Genomic DNA, 20,333 nt, shown 5'->3' on the forward strand with positions numbered 1-20,333 from the left:
ATCTTATCGCAGACAGGACTTTACAGGTAGTCTGTCAGTCTATAATATCCTGCATAACATCAGTATTGCAGGGTATTATAATGAATAAGAAATCAAAGGTATTTATACAAAAATAGCCACCTCAAAATGGTATACTGTATATACCAGTGTATAACCTGAGTTTTTCAGCACAATAAAATGTGCTGGAAAACCTTACCTCGGCTTATACACAAGTCAATTAAAAAAAATTACATACTCACCCTCCGGAGGCCCGATGGTCGGAGTGGCTCCCAATGTTATTCGGTATGGTTTCTGGTGGCTCATCTTCTGTCTTCGCAGCTCCTTTTCTCTCTTTTGTAACAGCCGGCAGATACGCGTCCATGCGATCGCCCGGCCGGCCAGCGCACAATATGATGCGGCGGTTTCGCTGCTGATGACATTATAGTGTGTGCTAGCCGGCAGATTGCATGGATGCGTATCTGCCGGCTGCTACAACAGAGAGAAGAGAAGACCGAAGACCAGCTGCGGGGAACGGAGCATCAGGGAGAGGCTAAGATCATCAGAACCGCCTGAAGGTGAGTATGGAAGTTTTTTTTAATGTGCTTTGCAAATGGGGCTGGCTGTATACTAAACATGGCTGGCTGTATACTGAACTGGGATGGCCGGCTAATAAAGGGGGCTGTATACTTATGGGGGCTGGCAGGCTGTATACTTAAGGGGGCTGGCTGTATACTTAAGGGGGCTGGCCAGGTGTATATTAAGGGGGCTTGCTGTATACTTAAGGGGGCTGTCTGCATACTTAAGGGGGTTGGCTGTCTGTATACTAAGAAGCTATGATTTGTAAAGCGATACGGAGTACGATGGCGCTATATAAATAAAGATTATTATTATTATTATTATTATTATTATTATTATAAGGCTGGCTGTATACTAAGGGGGCTAGCTGGCTATAAAATACAGGGGCTGGCTGGCTATGTATTACTGGGGGCTGACTATATACTACTGGGGGCTTGCTGGCTATAAAATACAGGGGCTGGCTGGCTATGTACTACTGGGGGCTGGCTATATACTACTGGGGGCTTGCTGGTTCTATACTAGGAGGCTGAGACCAATGCATTTTCCAACCTAGGCTTATACTCTAGTCAATAGGTTTTCCCAGTTTTTGGTGTTAAAATTAGGGTCCTCAGTTTATACTCGGGTCGGCTTATACTCGAGTATATACGGTAATTGAAAATTTTTAAAAATCACTTGGAAATATTAACAGAAAAACAAAGATTTTATAGCTCACAAAATTGCACCCATGAACCAACTCAAAACCACTAAACTCTGCATGGCAAAACCAAGCCAGTTTGCATGCCCTCCTTCCCTTCTGTGCTCAGCTGTGCACCGGTACAACAATTAACATCCACATCGCGTTTTTCGTGTTTCCGTCTTTAGGAGAAATTGCATAAACAAAAATTACCCCCCAAAAAGTCAGTTATGACATCAAAATAAAATATCCAGACATTTTAAAAATTAAGAAAACATAAAGCAGACATATGGGAAGTGTAAGTAACGAATTTGGATAGAAAAACTATCTTTCTGAAAACGAGATCATTTAAAATTTTGAAAATGGTGAATTTTTTAAAAATTTCAGCATTTCAAAAAGAAATATTATAAACAAATAACTTATCAACTAAAAGTACAACAAAATTCACCACAATCATGAAATCAGATTACAAAACATGGGGCTAACCTTTAAAGTGAACCTGTCACCATGAATGTCATATTCAGCAGGTGACAGGTTCCAATAGCCTTTGTTATGCTGAATTTAAAAATGTCTTTGTCAACATTCTAGATTATTTCAAAAAGCAACACACAAGATGCAGCTGCTCCTGCCTGGGTCTCGCCAAATGCTTCTGGAAGGGAGGCAGATAATGTAAAATAAACTATTATAAACTGTTGAAATGATTAAGAATCCTGGCAAAGGTATTTTAAAAATCTGCGTAGCAGAGGGTATTGGAACCTGTCATCAGCTAAAAATTACATTTTTGTTGACATGTTCGCTTTAAGTTACACACTGGCTGCATCCTAAAGGGGTTAACTAAAAGTTTAAAAAACTACTGACTATTACCTGCAATCATTAGGCACACTGTAGCAGGACTGAGAATAGATGATGCCATTGAAAATATCTGATACAAGACATAAATATAAGAAATGGAAGGGTTTTTCTTTGAGGTTTGTCTTCCACTATGCAATAAATCCAAGGTGTTTGCCATTGTTGAAGGTGACCACCTTCTGCGCTGGTTGTAAAACTCGTCAAATACTTGTGGAGCATTAGTATAGGCATCAGAAGCTGCATTGTATTCAACACGCCAACCTTGTTGGAGCAGTAATGTGCATAGCCAACGATCCTCACCTAATAAAATCAGCAATTAAAGAACATGAATAAGGATCAAAACTAATGCCACTCCCATTATAATAGTTCGGCTTACAATTCTATAAAATAGAACATATTAGACTCAATTTACATTATGGCCATGGCCACATTCAAAGTAGCCATATGGAATGTTATCTGGTAAATATGTAAATATATCTGCACATCCGGAGTTATCCTTGGAAACCAAACCTTTTCATAGTGAATATGTGCACCAGAGAGAATAGCACTAATCTTTTTGTGTTAATAATAGACATAATTCTGTTAATAAATGTTTATTAAAATAGTAACTAATACCTTGATCATACTGCACATATTCCATGGCACTTGTAGCTCTTTTGCTGTATGTTTTTAGCACATTGTCATCCATTAAAGCAGATGCTCTGAATAGACTGAAGCATCCAGGACTGCACAGGACACAGCCAAATATATGTTCTGAGGACTTCTGTAACCAGTGACCAACAGCATATTCAAACTTTTGGTACCAGACCATAGGACCTAAGAAGAATATTATTTGAGCTTGCATTATTATTTTATACATAACATACGAGCTTCAAAGATCTGAAGATGTGAGATGAAAAACATATTTCAGAAATAATGTGGGGAACAATGGGGAATTAGAAAGTTTTGACAGGATGTCTAATTTGTTACACAGATTAAAATCATAACTAAACCTTAAACCTGTGTAATATACTTCATTAAGGAAAACAGCATATCTGTGCCTTTTATCTGCTTCTTTCTCCTGGAATGAGCAGAGTATCTAAAAGCCTTCTGTCATTCACCCACTTCCGACTGATAAAGACAGGTTCTATATCTCATTCTATACTGATGTCACTTGCTGGTTCAGCTCTCTATATTATCCAGGGATTGTCTTTAAAAAATTAAGTCATTGGGAAGACTATCTGGTTCCTTTATTTCTCTCTCCTCTGTCAGTAATGTACAGGAGAGAAACCAGATTTACACAAATTGCTTAGACAAAGAAAAGAACATTTTTTCTTTAACCACTTCCTTACTACACTGTTTACGTCATACAGCAGGGGCTGAGCCCTCTGCATACGCACCGGGTGTCAGCTGCATTACACAGCTGACACTTTCTGATAACTTTTAAAAGGAGCTGTACTGCACACTGTATTGTTAGTAGGGTCAGGTGCTCTGGGTAGGGTCCCAATGCCATTAACAGATTAAGTGTATAAACCAGTCACACTAATGTGAGCGTGCTCACAGTAGCAATGACGGGTACACCCATCCTTTTTGGAACGAACGATTATTCAAAACAAAATGGGTGTTTCCACCATTACTACAATGTGCTACAGTCTGCATAGCAGCAACCCCTTTTTTCTCCTGTATATTTTGCAAACTGTAGATATGACCAAAACGTCACATGCAGATATATCAATAAAAAAAATTTACTTTGGAATCATCATCAGTGAGACTGGATTACATACTTAAACTGCTGGTAACTGCCACGGAGGGTGTTAGCAACGATCAGGTTAACTGCTGTGGTCGAACCTGATTGCTGCACCTAACAGTGCTTCAGAAGCAGTATCACAATCTTTGATTGCAGATTGACGTCCCCTGTGATGTCATCAGAGGGCACTGAACAGTTGCCATGACAGCTAGGAGCTTGTTAAAGGCTCCCATAGTTGTCATTAGGCATTCTGTATTGCAGTCTGCAGAGACAGAGTGTATTACAGAAGCAGTATATTCACAATATACTGCATTACCGTCGAATTGCAGTTTACTGTTTAATTGCAGTTTAATATTTTTATTAAAAGTATATAAAAATTCTAATTACCCCCCTTTCCCTAGAACACCTATAAAAATAAATACAGGTAAAATCATAAACATGTATGTAAACCTGTACAATGAAGAAAATATCAAATGGAGTCACTAGAAAGTACAATTCATCCTGCAGATCACAAGCCCTCCTAAGTATCCGTAAAGTAAATTAAAAAAGATATGGATTGTGGAAAGAGGGAACTAAAAAATGGAAACACCAAAGGGCCCCTGTGAGGAATGGGTTAACAAAGTTGACTGTTATCATCTGCGATATTCATTTATGCAACTTAAATGGCACAATAAAATTTGCCAAAATATTTTATATTTACAAAGTATTTAGGCCTACAAATATTCATAAAATAAGTCTCCAGTATCAGATTAATAGGGGTTCAACAAGCAGCACCAGCAGAGATCAGCTGTTCTCAGCAGAGAATGGAACAAAAAGCAGACAGCTCTGTTATCTATGTTGTGATTGAACTGAGTCACTGCAGCTTAGAACCCATGCAAAAGAATGTCAGACCACTATACAGAACTGAACTGTCTGCTTTATGTTGCATTCCCAATTAATCAATTGCTCAAAAACAAATAATTGGAACTTTGCGACAAAACAGTTGGAAAGGGGGTTTGTTACGTGCCTTCTCTGCCAGAAAAGGAACAACAAGTAGAAAATCCACTTTGTCTAAATTCTTCCCAGCACTCCAGTCTTAAAGGGAACCCGTCACCACTATTTTCACAAATACAGGTAGTGGCAGGTTCCTATAGAGCTCTAGTAACTATCTGACACCCTGCTTTTAGCTAAAAATTGTTCCCCACAGATCCCCATAAAATCAGAGTTATAATCTTGCCTGGTATCTATGCAGCTTTGGAGCGAGTCCACGGGGGCGTGGCCTAATGTCATGTGACCAGGGTGACATCATCAAAGGTCCTTGAGCTACTTAATATGAAAACTATACCCCATGTACATATCTGACCACATAAAACAATCACAGCAGCCTCCATGGACGTCTACTCCTCTCCATGCAGCCTGCTGTGATTTCATGTGATAAAATATGCGGTGATTTCATGACATATATGCTTAGTGTACAGTTCCTAATGCTACAAAAGCTATAGGACCAGTGATGATGTCACCCTGGTCACATGACATTATAGCAGCATACAGCAATAGGTATGGAGAAAAGCTGCTGGATTCAGCCTGAGGAGGCCACGCCCACCTGGACTCCATGTAGCCATGCTTAGGTACCAGATAAAACTATAAAGTTGAACATATGGGAATCTCAGGGGCATAATTTTTAGCTACAAGCAGGGTGTCAAATAGTTATTACAGCTCTATAGGAACCTGTCACTACCTGTATTTGTGAAAATAGTGGTGACGGGTTCCCTTTAATAGATCCCCCCATAATGTTTGCAAATAATCAAAGGGGTGCTGGGTGTTGAATCACAGCAAATCTAGTGTTGATTCACGTATTTGTATCAACATTTGTCTCTGCAGGTGTGTGCATCGATTTCACCTGCAAAAGTTCCATCAAGGATATGTTAGGAAGTAGTGATCAAACACTTCAACAAAATCATAACATTTTTATTAATGTATAATTAATATCCCTAGTAGTATTACCATATATATTTCTAGTGAATGTCCATAGTAAATGTATATAGAATATATACATTACAATGTTACTATCTTATGTAGGCTTCTCCATGAACATATTTAGATTTTTATTCATATCAATAGTAGTTGTGTTATTATTATTACCCATTCCAGTTGGGTGAATTCTTCCACAAGCAGCTCCAACACCAGGGTACATTCTGAGACGATCTATTAAAAGCATTAATGATGAAGGCTGGAAATCTGTGTCTCCATCCAAAGCCAGTATGTAGGTGTTTGATTTTGCCTTCTGAAAAAAAAAACTATTGATTTATTTAAAATGTTTACAGTTTTACATGAACTAAACATCAATGCATTTCATAAGCATTACTAATATTCCAAATTGTGAAATGAAAATATAGAGGGGAGCATTTGAAGGCATAAATACAGAAATCTTCCCATACAGTGAGTATGAATAAATTATCTACTTTTTACACTTACCTTTAAATTTTCCTCAATTTTGGGTCGTTCTATAGGATTTTTCCTTTCTTCTTCTGCATATTTATGGTTCAGCTTCCATCCTAGCAAGTAGTACATGTACATTATCTGAAAATTTACAAGACACATTGCACTGAGTATATTGTGCTAGATATATATTGGTGTTAGTTTCTGATGCAGTTTACACCTTCATAGAGTTTTTGTAAACTGTGATCCACATTGTCCACATTTTAGCACAAAGTCTAAAAATATTTGTTGCACAGGCTATTTTCTGCGCAGCCACTCCCCTTTTTATGGAGACCATGCCTCCTTTCCATAGGCCACCCACTCTAATTCGTAAGTTGGAAAAGTGTTGAAAACAGGTCTAAAAGCCATGATAAATGTGGTGGAAAACATTTTTGACAAGATAAATATTGCAAAGTTATTATTTCTCTATCATCAAACATTTGCCTTTAATTGAAATTAACATTTTTAAGCCTAACTATGGGAACATTTACAAGGGGACTAAGAGGGTTATTCATATCTTACTCAGTCATGTCTACAATGAAAATATGTGTTTGAATGTTTGGGGCCTAATACACGGCAATAATATGAGTACAAGCAGGCTGTACATACTATAGATTCCCAATTGCATAAATAGCTATATACTATACTATACTATATACTATACTATACTATAGCTATATATACTATACTATAATGGGCCACATGTATCACAGTCGTGGTGTACAAGTTCCGTCTTTATACCTAAATGAGGTGCATTATTGCGCCTGAATTATTAGAAGCTTCAACCATCTGTGATGAGCATGCTTGTTATTAATCACTTGTGAGTCGCAAAATAAGTTTTTCGACATTTTTCTTTAGCCACAATATAGGCACAATCTTAGATTCAGGCACTAACATGTGGGCCTCCTACATGCTCCTCTCTGCTTCTCTCCCACATCCCAGAATGAAATTGACTCCCATACCCCAGCATGAAAATGACCCTCACAGCAGAGCCCAGGTGTCTGACAAGCTGCACCAGTGATCCTCCTCAGCAGTGGCTTCTCCTGGAGGGGATCCTCTGGTGCTGATCTTGTTCTGCCCCCCTGTAATTCTGGCCTGTATTCCTCCTCAGACACCAGTGTGGTCATCCTGTTACACAGGGACACTTCTCTGTACTGTCTGCATCTCCCTTACACTTCTCTTCTATCCTGCTCCACGGGGACACTTCTCTGTACGGTCTGCAAGCTCTCCCACACATTTCTTTTCTATGACTTTTAAAGTGCAATGTGTTGGCGCTATATAAAAAAAAATATTATTATTATTCCATCCTGCTACACAGGGACACTTCTCTGTCTGTCCCACACACTTCTTTTCTATCCTGCCTGGGGCTACTGCTTCTGCAGATTATACTTTATGCAGAATACACTTTATTTTACAAAAGTAAAGTGTAATTTTCTTGAGCTATGAAATGCAGTTCTCACTTTGAATATAATTTTTATTTTTATTTTTTATATTTTACCTGTGACCATCTTTTTTTATGACGTATTCTCTGCTTGTCTTTGAGGTGAACATATAGCATATTTCCACAAGGTAGTGTATAGCACAATCTTCCACCATACGGTGTAGGCATAATTATTTGTGTTTTTCTTCCTGGTGTATTGATGTGATGAAAGACTTGATCCTTGTTACGTGTGAAAACTCTGAGAATATAGATTAAACAGAATCAAAATTTGTAAAAAATGTAAGCACATCTTCATGTACATTATGCTGCAAACAATCACAGTTCAGTTTTGGTATAATATAATAAATAGCATTATTTATAGTTACATGTGATTGCAAGCCTGCTACCTACAATTCTTATCTATACTCATGGATCATCCACTACCTGTCTAGTGCTCAGGTGCATAGCCATAATGGATGCCTAGGTATAGGTAAATGCTTCACTTGTTTCCTGATGCCTGGGGATGAACAAAGGCTCTACTATAACATAAGAAGACACCAGTACTATAAGTGAAGGGCAAAGGTACACATTTAGAAGTAGGGCCCAATTAGCTTAATTGGAACAGGTGGCTCTGTTTTTGCTATGGTCAGAACATTATATAATTTCAAATAGGTTGCTATGCTGGGTTCACTGGGACAAATAATATTTTCAATTGTGTCTTGATGCTTGAAGATGAACAAAGGCCCTTCTGCCACATTAGAGGACACAAGTACTGTAAGTAATATTACCAATTAAAAATGCTGCTGTGCTAATACCAATTTGATATATTTTTTAAAGTTGTCCACCTATTCACAGTATATGGCGTCTGGAACTTTATCTGTAATTTAGCTAAGAAAAGGGGTGATCTTTTTTTTCTCTGGGCGTGGACTAGTTTATTATTGTTATTAAAAATCACAGCTACAGGGGCACCATCAGGCAGTAATACTGTGACTCCTTAATTGGCTCAGAAAGTTGTACAACAAAAATAAGTGTGTCTGGAGTCACAGTATTAGTATTCCCTGAAAATAACGGCCCAGTAATCTTAAATTATCAGGGGCCGCAAAATTCCTAGTGGCAGCCCTGCACAGTTAGCATAGAATATGAAATAAAAGGGGATCATAAACATAGCAATTCTGACCTGTAGACATCTTCAATTACAGTGACCAGACATTCCACATAGCTGTTGGTAGTTCTTTTTTTTCTGCTGCCATGGGACTCAGTATTATCAACAAAAGCATCATCAAAGTATATGTGTGCCTCAAATCTGAAGCTATCGTCACTCACTGTAGATTCATATTTGTCAAGCCTGGTAAAAAAAAATATATATTAGACATTAAAATGTTTGATCTTACATCAAGCTAAACCACATTTTGACTGTACGTATAAAGTCAAACTTTAATATATTTTTTATACAGCCTGGACAAGAACACTATATACAATATAGAGGTTTCTGTACAGTGCTCATTTACTTCTCATTAGCTAGAAAATGAGGTGTCTAAACATAAGAAATTAAGATGGGAAACTTTAACTACACTAATATAACTCAGAGTTAGAAACCTGCAAGTCTAACAAAGGCAACTGTTTATTGGAAATTCTAAACAACAATTATCTTGAGCATCTAGCTTAGGACCCAACAAGGGTAGGTGGGGAAGGGCACATTTAGATCCAATTCTGACTATTATCCTGACTAGATATAAAGAGTACAGGTTGGGTGTCTCAAAGGTAAAAGTGACCACAACCTAATACATGTCTATTTTTCCTCTACTTTGATGTTTATTTCAGTCTTTTAACTATTACAAGGCTTAATCAAGACATATTTTTTGTTCAAAGATTCCAGTTCTGTAGCCCCTTAGTCAGAATAGCTTTTGGAGTGTTGCCAGCAGTGGCGTAACAACAGTCTACGGCTGCTACGGGGCCTGTGTGGCACAGGGGCCCGGGATGGACAGTGGAGGCAAAATTTAAATTTACAGCGGTCATCCCTGATTGGCCTGCTCCATCTGCGGCCCCTCTTCTCCTTCCATGGCCGTCTGCAGGCCTGCTATTTCTGCGCCCGGCCTGCCTGCATCATCCACTGCCGCCGCTCTCCTTCCGTGCCCGCCGGCCCGTCGCCTCTGTCTCTCTCAACCACAGCCTCCCTCTCATCTCAGCATGCCCGATAATGTAGGTAACTATTTAATCTTTGGATGGGTGGGTATATATGTATGTAAGTATATAGCATATGGTGTATGGTGAGTGTGTGTATATGCATGCTATATGAGTTTATATACTGTATATATGCTGTGTATTTGCTGTATGAATGTATATACTGTATATGTGTGTATGCATGCTATATGAGTGTATATGGTGTATATATGTTTTATATATGTGTACATGCTATATGAGTGTATATAGTTTATATATGCTGCATATATGTGTACATGCTGTATGAGTGTGTATATATATATATATATATATATATATATATATATATATATATATATATAATATGTGTACAATGTCTATATACCGTATATTCCGGCGTATAAGACGACCTGGTGTATCAGACGACCCCCCTACTTTCCTGTTTAAAATATAGAGTTTAAGATATATTCGCCGTATAAGACTACCCCTTTTCCAACGCATACAAAACACTGGTAAAAATTTTTAAAAAAACAGATTTGAATTTAACATGGTCCTTTTTTAAATGTAAATTCTTATGACATGCAGGTATATAGCAGGAAAACTGTCGCTCATAAACATAAGGCATACAACAACAACATTACCATTACAGCACAGGCCCCAGTAGTATAGAGCACAGCCCCCATAGTATACAGCACTGCCCCCAGTAGTATACAGCACAGCCCCCAGTAGTATACAGCACAGCCCCCAGTAGTATACAGCACTGCCCAGCATTAAAAAACAAAAAATAAAGTTATATACTCACCCTCCGGTGGCCCCGATGTGCGGCGCTGCTCCCCCGATGTCCGCGCCGTCTTCTTTCTTCTGCTGGGCGCCGCCATTGATCTTCCCCGGCAGGCGCCTAGTATGACGCGCCGCTGCTGACGTCATACTAGGCGCCGACCCGGGGAAAGACATGGCGGCGCCCAGCAGAAGAAAGAAGACGGCGCGGAAGACTGAAGACAGCACAGCGCGGACATCGGGGCCAACGGAGGGTGAGTATGCGCCCCGATGTCTTTTTGAGGCTGCCGGCAGCTTTTTGAGGCTGCGCTAGCTGCAATATGCAGCAAAGACTTACCGGCTATGGAGAGGGTTCAGCCCGTGAGCCCTTTCCATGCACCGGGACCGCCGCCGTATAAGACGATTACCGGCGTATAAGACGACCCCAGAGAAGACAGAAGATTTTTCTGTCTTCAAAAGTCGTCTTATACGCCGGTATATACGGTACTTATATGCCATCACTGCGGTACCGCCCGCCTGGATTTATCAGGAGGCTGGAACCTCCTGATAGATCTGGCAAACGTCGAGGGGCGGGGCTGCATCACATACTGGCACAATTAGTGCCAGGATATAAAAATGTGCCCCTAAGAGTGTATACAGTGGGGCAGGTTTACTTACCCGGACCATTCGCGATCCAGCGGCGCATTCTCTGCACAGGATTCGGGTCCGGACGGGATTTATGAAGGCAGTTCCTCCGCCGTCCACCAGGTGGCGCTGCTGCGCTGAAAATCATCTCAACGCGCCGGAATGCACCACCTCGGACCAGGTGAAGGTAAGTGCTTCCCAAGCGACACTTTTTCGTTTTTTAAATGCGGCGGGTTTTCCGAATCCGGCGGGTTTTCGTTCGGCCACGCCCCCCGTCGCGCGCAAGCCAGCGCCGATGCGCCACAATCCGATCGCGTGCGCCAAAATCCCGGGGCAATTCAGGTACAATTGGCGCAAATCAGAAATATTCGGGTAACACGTCGGGAAAAACGCGAATCGGGCCCTTAGTAAATGACCCCCAGTGTGTTTATACTGCATGTCTGTGTATATATACTGTATATATACTGTATGTCTAAGTATATGATTTATATATACTATGTATGTATAGAATATATATGTGTTCAAATTAAATGTGTATATACTATGAGTGCATATGATGTGTATATACTGGGACCATGGAGCACATTTTCATCGGTTTTCCCTATGATTTCCGTTTTGCGATGAATTGCAACCGGGATTTCGGGTAAGTAAATCGGCCCCACTGTTTGTGTATAAGTGTATATAATGTATATAATAAGTGTATATGATGTGTACATACTGTATGAATTTGTATATATATATATATATGTATATATATATATATATATATATATATATATATATATATATATATATGGGGAAAGGGGGGCCCATGCATTACAGATATCGCACTGCCTATTCTGAGACCTCTCTTCCCTTGTGACCTCACTGTAATTTTTTTAAAGGTCCTGCCCTGCGCCTGAGCAGAAGATCTCTTGCTGTTTAGTGACTTCTTCAGTACACAATGTACACCAGGAAGAAGAGTGTTGTTCAACCAGTTGTTCCTTGTTACAGCTGTTGGGGACTTCTTCTTGGGTTATGTATATCAAATATAGTGTCCACGGCAACCTACCAGTTTCCATAGATTGCTCTCAATGTACTGTATATATGTCCAAATTAGTGTTGAGCAGACCAGAAATCCCAAAGTTCAAGTCCCATGGACCCCACCTTGAACTTTGTTAGATGTTTGAGTCCATGTTTGCTCGGCCAAACCTGAATTTTACCAGGTCTGCTCATCACTAGTCCCAATTCCATAGAAAATGTCACATGGTCTAAAAGTTGGTTATTGCTTTACATTGATGCCTACACTAGAAAACACTACAAAAATTCATACCTGAATATTGAGGTGAGGATTTTCAGCATTTCATCAGATGTCTCATGCCACATTGTAGCACACAAGTAAACCATTACTTTCTCTTTTGATCTTTGGGGAAAAAAATCTTTGTTAAGCATTTTACAAACATATTTCTATCAATTTATATAAAAATATTAAAAGCATTACTACCAGTGGATAAAAATCTGTCTATGGTCTTGTGATGTAATACAGGCGCACAAGCCGTCACATCTCTGATTACTCTCTGTGATACTAACAAGCCATGCACCTGTGTGACATCACATGACCAAAGACAGATTTCTATTCACTGGAGGTAGATGTAGAAGCTTTCTATAGAAGGACAACTAGCATATATCTAGAAAACCGTGAACAATCGATACAGGAAGTATATTGGAAAATTGTATAACTTTTCATTACACAAACAATATAGATTATTTGCTGAAAGTGGACAACCACTTCAATGAATATTTTTCTTATTTACTGAATATGATAGTAAAGAGGGATTTGTGATTAAGGCTAGGGTCTATATTTTACTTTACTTGTATCAAAACGTGATAAAAAAAGGTGTTCTGCAATTTATTACCCATAGATCATAAAAATGATGTTAAAATCCCAATTTACCCTTATCATTTATCGATATTTTGATAGAAATCCAGTATTTTTCCATCAACAGAATAGGAGATAAGAGAGAGATTACTTGGACCCAAGAGATAGTTGAAAATCTTTGAATGAAGCGCTGATGTGCGATTGGCATTCCATAGATATACTATACATGAATAAAAATGATAGAACAATAGTATGTGATTATAGAGATGTAGGCTACTTTCTTACCTGTTGATATCATCATCACATTGTTTCAGTTTTGTTCTTATGTTGAGAAGCATCGACTGGTCAATAAAAGTAGCTTCATACATGCGTCTTACAAATAGTTGGGTTGTTCTTTCAATCCTTTGAACCTTTAGTCTCCAGACTGGGAAATTAAAACAGATAGACCCCACATACCATAAACTGCCAGATATTATGGCATAAATTGATGTGTCAGTATCCATTATTAATCGGCATGTATAGTTGGTTACTTCTAAGAGAAGACTTTCCATAAATGTGTTGTTGTCAATCAATATGGTATTTTGACAAAAAAAGGAGACATTAAAAGGCTGAATGCCAGTCTTTGTTTGCACATTCCTGTACTTAAATGAAAAAATGGAAATATTTCCTATAATCACCAATAACACAGAAAGGGTTAAAGGTACATAGAAACCCAATTTAACATTCCTCATTTTGCATGAAACAACTCCAAACCAATGACACAAGGCCGTGCTAACAGCTTGGATTCCTAAGAGGCTGAAGAGCAAATGAATGTCGTTGGAAGTTGCAGAATTGATTGTTGGCCAGACATCTTCTTCTTGTAGACAAATATAAGGGACAATAACAAGCCAGGTGACAACTATTTTGACAATACTGCCGCACATGTACAGGATATTTTTTTCATCTTTATCTGGTTTTAATTCAATAATTGCAGCTTTTTGTGGTAGAAATTTTTCATACCAATTGCATGACACTAAAATTGTCCCCATTACTGCAATGAAATAATACACAATGTTCTGGTTTGTGTCCTTATTAATAAATATGACCAAGAAGACTGCATGGCCAGATATGCATAGCGTTGCTGAGATAATAGCCATAACCCACTTCCAGGTTTTTTTTTGGAATCGAGTATATATTTGAAGAACTGATGGCATGAAGTACACACTGCAAAGGATTGTTGTGTTGGTAAATATGTTGAAGTGCGGCATAGCTGCGATTATTAGTATTGAGGATCCAGCTGCTACCAAAAAATCGACAACACAAACCTGTAGGAACATATCAATATTGAAAGTCATACATTTATTATTTATTAATACACTTTTATTGATATCCCAAAAATACATTAAATATAAAAAATATGTATTTTTTCAGCTTTAATATCTTATTTTAGTTTTCTATTTTTACTTTTCCATACCATTTTCCCTTTGCTCCCGAGAGGAAGGAAAGGGGGAAAAAGACAATCCATATCTTTATCTTTATATTGATTTTTGCTGCTATAAATTATATATTAGTTTTTTAAATAATATCATAAGTGAAAATTTGAGTATATTTTCACTGCAAAAAGGGCAGATCCCTGTATTTGTTAACACTAGTGGCAGTGTTATCAGGGTAATCATTGGTAAGCCAGTCATTTTAACTAGTGCTAAATCTGTGTGTATGTACTAATTGCACACATGCCTTGCAGTGTCCCATTTCAATTTCATACAATTTGCCACTTGTTAAAGAAAATTATGAGAAAATTACGAAAAAGCATACTTTTTCACATTTTAAGTTATTTGTCTGCTAATTCTATAAACAAAAACGGTGTACAAAAAAGTAAGATAGTAAAGTCATCCTTACGAAATTAAGGATTTGTCAGATGTACTCCTTTTGAATAAAAACAAACACTTTGCTTACAAAACTCTTACCTTCAACACATTGGATATGCTTGGAGTCGGGGAGTGAGTAAAGACCACTTTCCATAGACATTTAAGAAACGTTAGTATGTATGGCACTTGTATCACTAACCCAAGAATCAGGATTCTTAGTGGTATGTTAGAAACAACTTTTGAGTCATTACCATTTACCATTATCAGTAGTAGAAGGCATGCCTTAAGTGATAAAACAAAAATGCAAGATTGAGATCACACAGTAATTTATTTCCATTTAGTAAAGTCAAACAGAATTTGTATATGATATTATAGCAAGTGCTTTAGTATGACTGATAAATGAAAATAAAGAAGAAGATATATTCTCTTAGACACAGTCGATATATAATTAAACATAGCATGCAAAGCACCATGCAATCATCCCTGTAGTAGTAAATAAAGATATGGATTCATATAGTTACCTTACTGAGGAATGCAGAAGCCAAAACTAATAGACCAATAATTGCACTAAATAGATAAACAGATAATGTTGTACATCGTCCAATCTTTTCTTCTTCATCATCCACAGGTTGTATCAAAAACGGATCCCAGTTGTTATGGCATCTATTTCACAAAATGATAGTCAACACATTACATGTGAAATGTTTAGTTGAAAAATGGAATGTATAACTTAATGTGTCTATACAACTTTTATGTTAAGTTAAAGATGTCAATATGATGGTTCAGACCAATATTTATAAAAGTTATTTTTGTGCAGCACACAATCATGAATCATATTACCCGAAAGAACAAAGTCGGATCCTCAAAACAGTTTGGCCTGTACACAGGGGTGTGTACAACAGGGTCACAGAATCTGCTTTAATAAATGGGCAGATGCCCAAATATCGGAAAAACTGCAGCGACATAAGGCCCCTTTCACACTTGCGTTTTTCACGTGCGTTTTTTGCGCATGCTTTTGACGCGCGTGACTTGCATTGCACTCTGACCAATTGTAACCAATGGGTCTTTTCAGACTTGCATTTTTTTTCACGCACACAAGCGCGTTTTTTTAACGCGCGTTTAAATCTCGACATGCTCTACTTTTGCAAGTCACGCGCGTGAAAAACGCACCATACAAGTCTATGGAGATGCATCAAAAACGCATCGCACTCTGAGACACTTGCAAGTACAATGCAAGTGCAATGCGTTTTTCACGCATCAATTGCCATAGAAAAGATAGAGCTGAGTCCTGAGTCCATTTCACGCGCATTTTCTGCGCGTGAAAAACGCATTGAAATTGCATTGCAATTGCATCAAAAACGCGCGTGAAAAACTGAGACACTGAACAAACTCTGACTGAAAACTGATTGCACTCTGATGCAAAATGCGCGTTTTTCACTGACCAAAAACTGATCGCACCCTGATCAAACTCTGACGTGAAATGCAACGCGAGTGTGGAAGGGGCCTAAGAGCCAGAGAGGGCTAAGTGCATTTTCTTTTGTCACCTGTGTCCTGGTGTATACCCCATTAACCCCTTCCTGCCGCAGCCCTTTTTTTTGTGTTTTCATTTTTCACTCCCCACCTTCAAAAATCTATAACTTTTTTATTTTTCCATGTACAGAGCTTTGTGATGGCTTATTTTCTGCGTAACAAATTACACTTCAAAATGGTGGTATTTAATATTCCATGCCCTCTACTGGGAAGCGGCAAAAAAATTCCAAATGGAGTGAAATTGATAAAAAAAACGCATTTGTGCTGTATAGGTTTTATAATGTTTTCATACATTTAAAAAAATTAAAACCTCCTGTACAAAAAAATTTGTTTGGATTTTGCCGTCTTCTGGGGCTAATAACTTTTTTATACTTTGATGTACGGAGCTGTGGGTGGTGTCGTTTTTTGGGGGATTTTGATGACGTTTACAATGCTATAATTTTTAGGACTGTGCGACTTTTTAATCACTTTTTATCGAATTTTTATATTTTTTTTTGAAATGGCAAAAAAGTGGCATTTTCGACTTTGGGCACGATTTTCCATTACGGGGTTAAACGCAGTGAAAAAAACGTTACCATATTTTCATAGATCTGGCATTTTTGGACGCGGCAATACCTAATGTGTTTATGATTTTTACTGTTTATTTATATTTATATGAGTTCTAGGGAAAGTTTTTAGGTTGTTTTATTATACATTTTTTTAAAATTTTTATTTTTACTATTTTTCAGACTCCCTAAGGTACTTTAACCCTAGGTTGTCTGTATGATCATATCATATACTGCCTTACTACTGTATGGCAGTATATGTGGATTTTACTCCCCATTCATTACAATGTCAGAAGACCTGAGGCTACCACGGCCACGCATCGCCGTTCCCCGATGACGTCACCGACTGGCACCGATCGCGGGTGTTTTACCGGTAAGCCTTTGCTGCAATATGCAGCAAAGACTTACCAGCTATTGAGAGGACTCAGCCCGTGAACCCTCTTCATGCACCCCTACCCGGCATGTGACGTAATACTACACCACATGTCGGTAAGGGGTTAAGCAATTTTTTAAGTTATGTGACAATAAGGCAATAAATTTAATCTATTAGTCCAACATGGGAACTAATGCAAAAAGGGTTTAAATTGTAAAATCAATAAAATTAGCTGCATCTGTATTGTACTTCTTTAAATATTACAAAATAAAACAAACAGCATTCCAATGTTATCATCAGCATGAAGTACAATATGGGGACATGTATCTTTATTTTGGCTTGCCGAAATGTCTAATTTTTGCAACTTTTTGCATTTTTGCAACATTTCTCTGCGACTTTTGTTGGCGCTTTTCAAGTGCACCTTGGTCTGTACCTTGTGCAGTGTGCCTTATGTATCATTAATTCCCAGATGTTCTGTGCAATTTTTCACTTATGTATCACCTTTTTTGCTTGTTTTTGCAACATTTTTGGTCCAGGGCAGGTGCAAAGGAAGGATTTTTTTCATGGACTCTGTTTTAAATGTAAATTGGAATTATTTCACATGTTTTAACTGTTTAAAATTCTGCACAGTAACCTGTTTTTTGAAAAATCAGACATTTTTGCATTTACATTTTTTTTTAATTTATTGGTTACTTCTGAGGGTGCAGTCACACATAGCATTTTAATTGCGCTTTAAGTGCATTTTGAAACCTATTACAACAGCCGAGGAGAGGTGATTTGCCTAATTACATTACTGTTAACATTTGCATTTACAAAACGCAATATAAACGTAAGGTTAATGCACGCGTTAACATCACGTTTACTATGGGTTTTGTAAATGAAAATGTTAATAATGTAATTAGGCAAATCACCTCTCCTCGGCTGTTGTAATAGGTTTCAAAACGCAATCAAAACGCAACGTATAACCACAGCCTCATATGTCGTCATGTCCCTGGGGTGTGCAAGACACAGCCTCAAATACCAAATTAACAGTAGTGCCCACTCCTGCATATAACCCCCTCATGTGGCTTGTGTCCATGCATATTTGAGATATTTGCAACAAAAAGTCTCAAAAAGAGGCCAAAAATGGTGCCTGCCAGGATAGGAAAAACTGAACATGTATCACAAGTAAAAAGACATGATCATACATAAGGTGCAAAAAAAGCTAGGCTGCAGCCTGGGCAGGGCTGGGCAAGTTAATGGGCATAATAATTAATAGAGGCTGCAGCATGGGCCTGATAATTAATAGATAATTAATATTTGGTATTTTAAGTTTCTCTGTTTTTTTAATGCCGGCACATGAGTTCACTGTTTAGGGGCCCACTGAGGCTCTTTCGCCCAGGGGCCCACTGAAACCTGTAGCCGGCCCTGGGTACCTTTCTATTATGCTTCGTTAATTACAACTAGAAATATTATGCGGACTGCAGATCTATTTTCTCAATGTACTAACAGAATGGCACTAACAGTGGTTGTGAAATTACTATGGGGGATATTAGAAAACATAATTAGAAAACAGGAATCAGAGAAAATCAATTATGACATAATCATAGAAACATAGAAAGACAATAGACAGACATCAGATAGATAGATAGATAGATAGATAGATAGATAGATAGATAGATAGATAGATCAACATACTTCCCATCTTCTCTTGATTTGTCAGCTCCTTCTGTCATTGTAGTTGTCCTCTCTCCAGTCTCTTCAGAACACCTTGTTTCCATATTGTCTGTTGTCTGTAAACTGTAGAGTAACAAATGTATGTAACGTTCAGTGCATTTATACCCCTGCCTTTTATTATATGAGCAGTAGGAGTGTCTAGCAAGAAGGAAGAATCTCTAAAAAATAAACAAAATGGTTGGGGAAGTTTTATGACTGTTTATTTAACAAGGAAAATCATAATGTCATGGTGATTGAAAGTCATTTCAATATGTTACATCTTCCATCAATCACCAACCAACTAGATATATGGTAGGTTAGGAATATTCTTTTTTTTTGGATGCAATAAAATAATAAAAATAAATAATAATTATAGACAAACTATATATTTTGTATTATGTCCTTTACAGTACACTTTGTCCATGTGACAATATAACTGAGCTCTGTCAGCCACCAGTTGAACAATTTAAGCTACTTCACTTTAAATTGTGTAACAGTACATTGCTTCTTTATTGCAGTAAATCATACATGGATCAGATTAAGTGCCATTAAAAGAAGAAAAGTTAAGCCACTAAAATGAATAATTTTCTTAAAATAGTACTACAACATTGAATAAGATCCCCCCTTTCCCTAGAATGGATATAAAATAAACAATTAAAATCATAATAATGTTAGGTATTGCCACATCCCAAAATGTACAAAAAAAGGTTAAAAAATGTAATAAAAAGTGATCAAAAGGTCATACAATCCCCCAAATGGTAGTATATAACAGTATACAGTATATGACAGTATAACAGTATATATATGACAGCTCGTCCTGTAAAAAAATTACATGGCAAAACAGAGAAATTAGAAAAACCCACTTTTTCTATTAACTATTAAAACAAAATAAAACCTATATAATTTTGGTATCCACGTGATCATAGGGACAAGGAAACCGATAAAAACAAAGTCCATAGGAAAATGATGCAAATGCTTTTTTTCACCAATTCCATTGCATTTAGATTTTTTTTCCAACCACCCAGTACACGGTATGGAATGTTAAATACCATAACTATGACATTACTGTTAAGCAAAAAACAAGCCAACACACAGCTCTGTACATGGAAAAATAAATAAGTTATGGCTTTTTGAAAGTGGGAAGTGAAAAATGGAAACACAAAAAATAAAAAAGGGCCAAGTCATTAAGCGGGTAATGTAAAGCTAACAAACAAGTCCAGCACCGAGATGGATTTTCTCAACAA

At 37.8% G+C, this 20,333-nt stretch overlaps 1 protein-coding gene across 1 annotated transcript in view; it reads right to left on the bottom strand.

The window, feature by feature from the left end:
* The window catches only part of LOC140122856 (chitin synthase chs-2-like), a 28,666-nt gene extending 14,539 nt beyond the window's left edge, over positions 1-14,127 (bottom strand). The window contains exons 1-8 of the mRNA XM_072144101.1: positions 13,385-14,127; positions 12,554-12,643; positions 8,858-9,025; positions 7,759-7,939; positions 6,258-6,362; positions 5,925-6,066; positions 2,693-2,893; positions 2,093-2,377 (exon numbers count right to left, since the gene is read on the bottom strand). Coding sequence (XP_072000202.1) covers positions 2,093-2,377; positions 2,693-2,893; positions 5,925-6,066; positions 6,258-6,362; positions 7,759-7,939; positions 8,858-9,025; positions 12,554-12,643; positions 13,385-14,127 — 1,915 coding nt within the window. The remainder of the gene's footprint in view (positions 1-2,092; positions 2,378-2,692; positions 2,894-5,924; positions 6,067-6,257; positions 6,363-7,758; positions 7,940-8,857; positions 9,026-12,553; positions 12,644-13,384) is intronic.
* Positions 14,128-20,333: the final 6,206 nt, after the last annotated feature.

The sequence above is a fragment of the Engystomops pustulosus genome, chromosome 3, assembly GCF_040894005.1.
Source record: "Engystomops pustulosus chromosome 3, aEngPut4.maternal, whole genome shotgun sequence".
In the NCBI taxonomy this organism is placed as follows: Eukaryota; Metazoa; Chordata; class Amphibia; order Anura; family Leptodactylidae; genus Engystomops; species Engystomops pustulosus.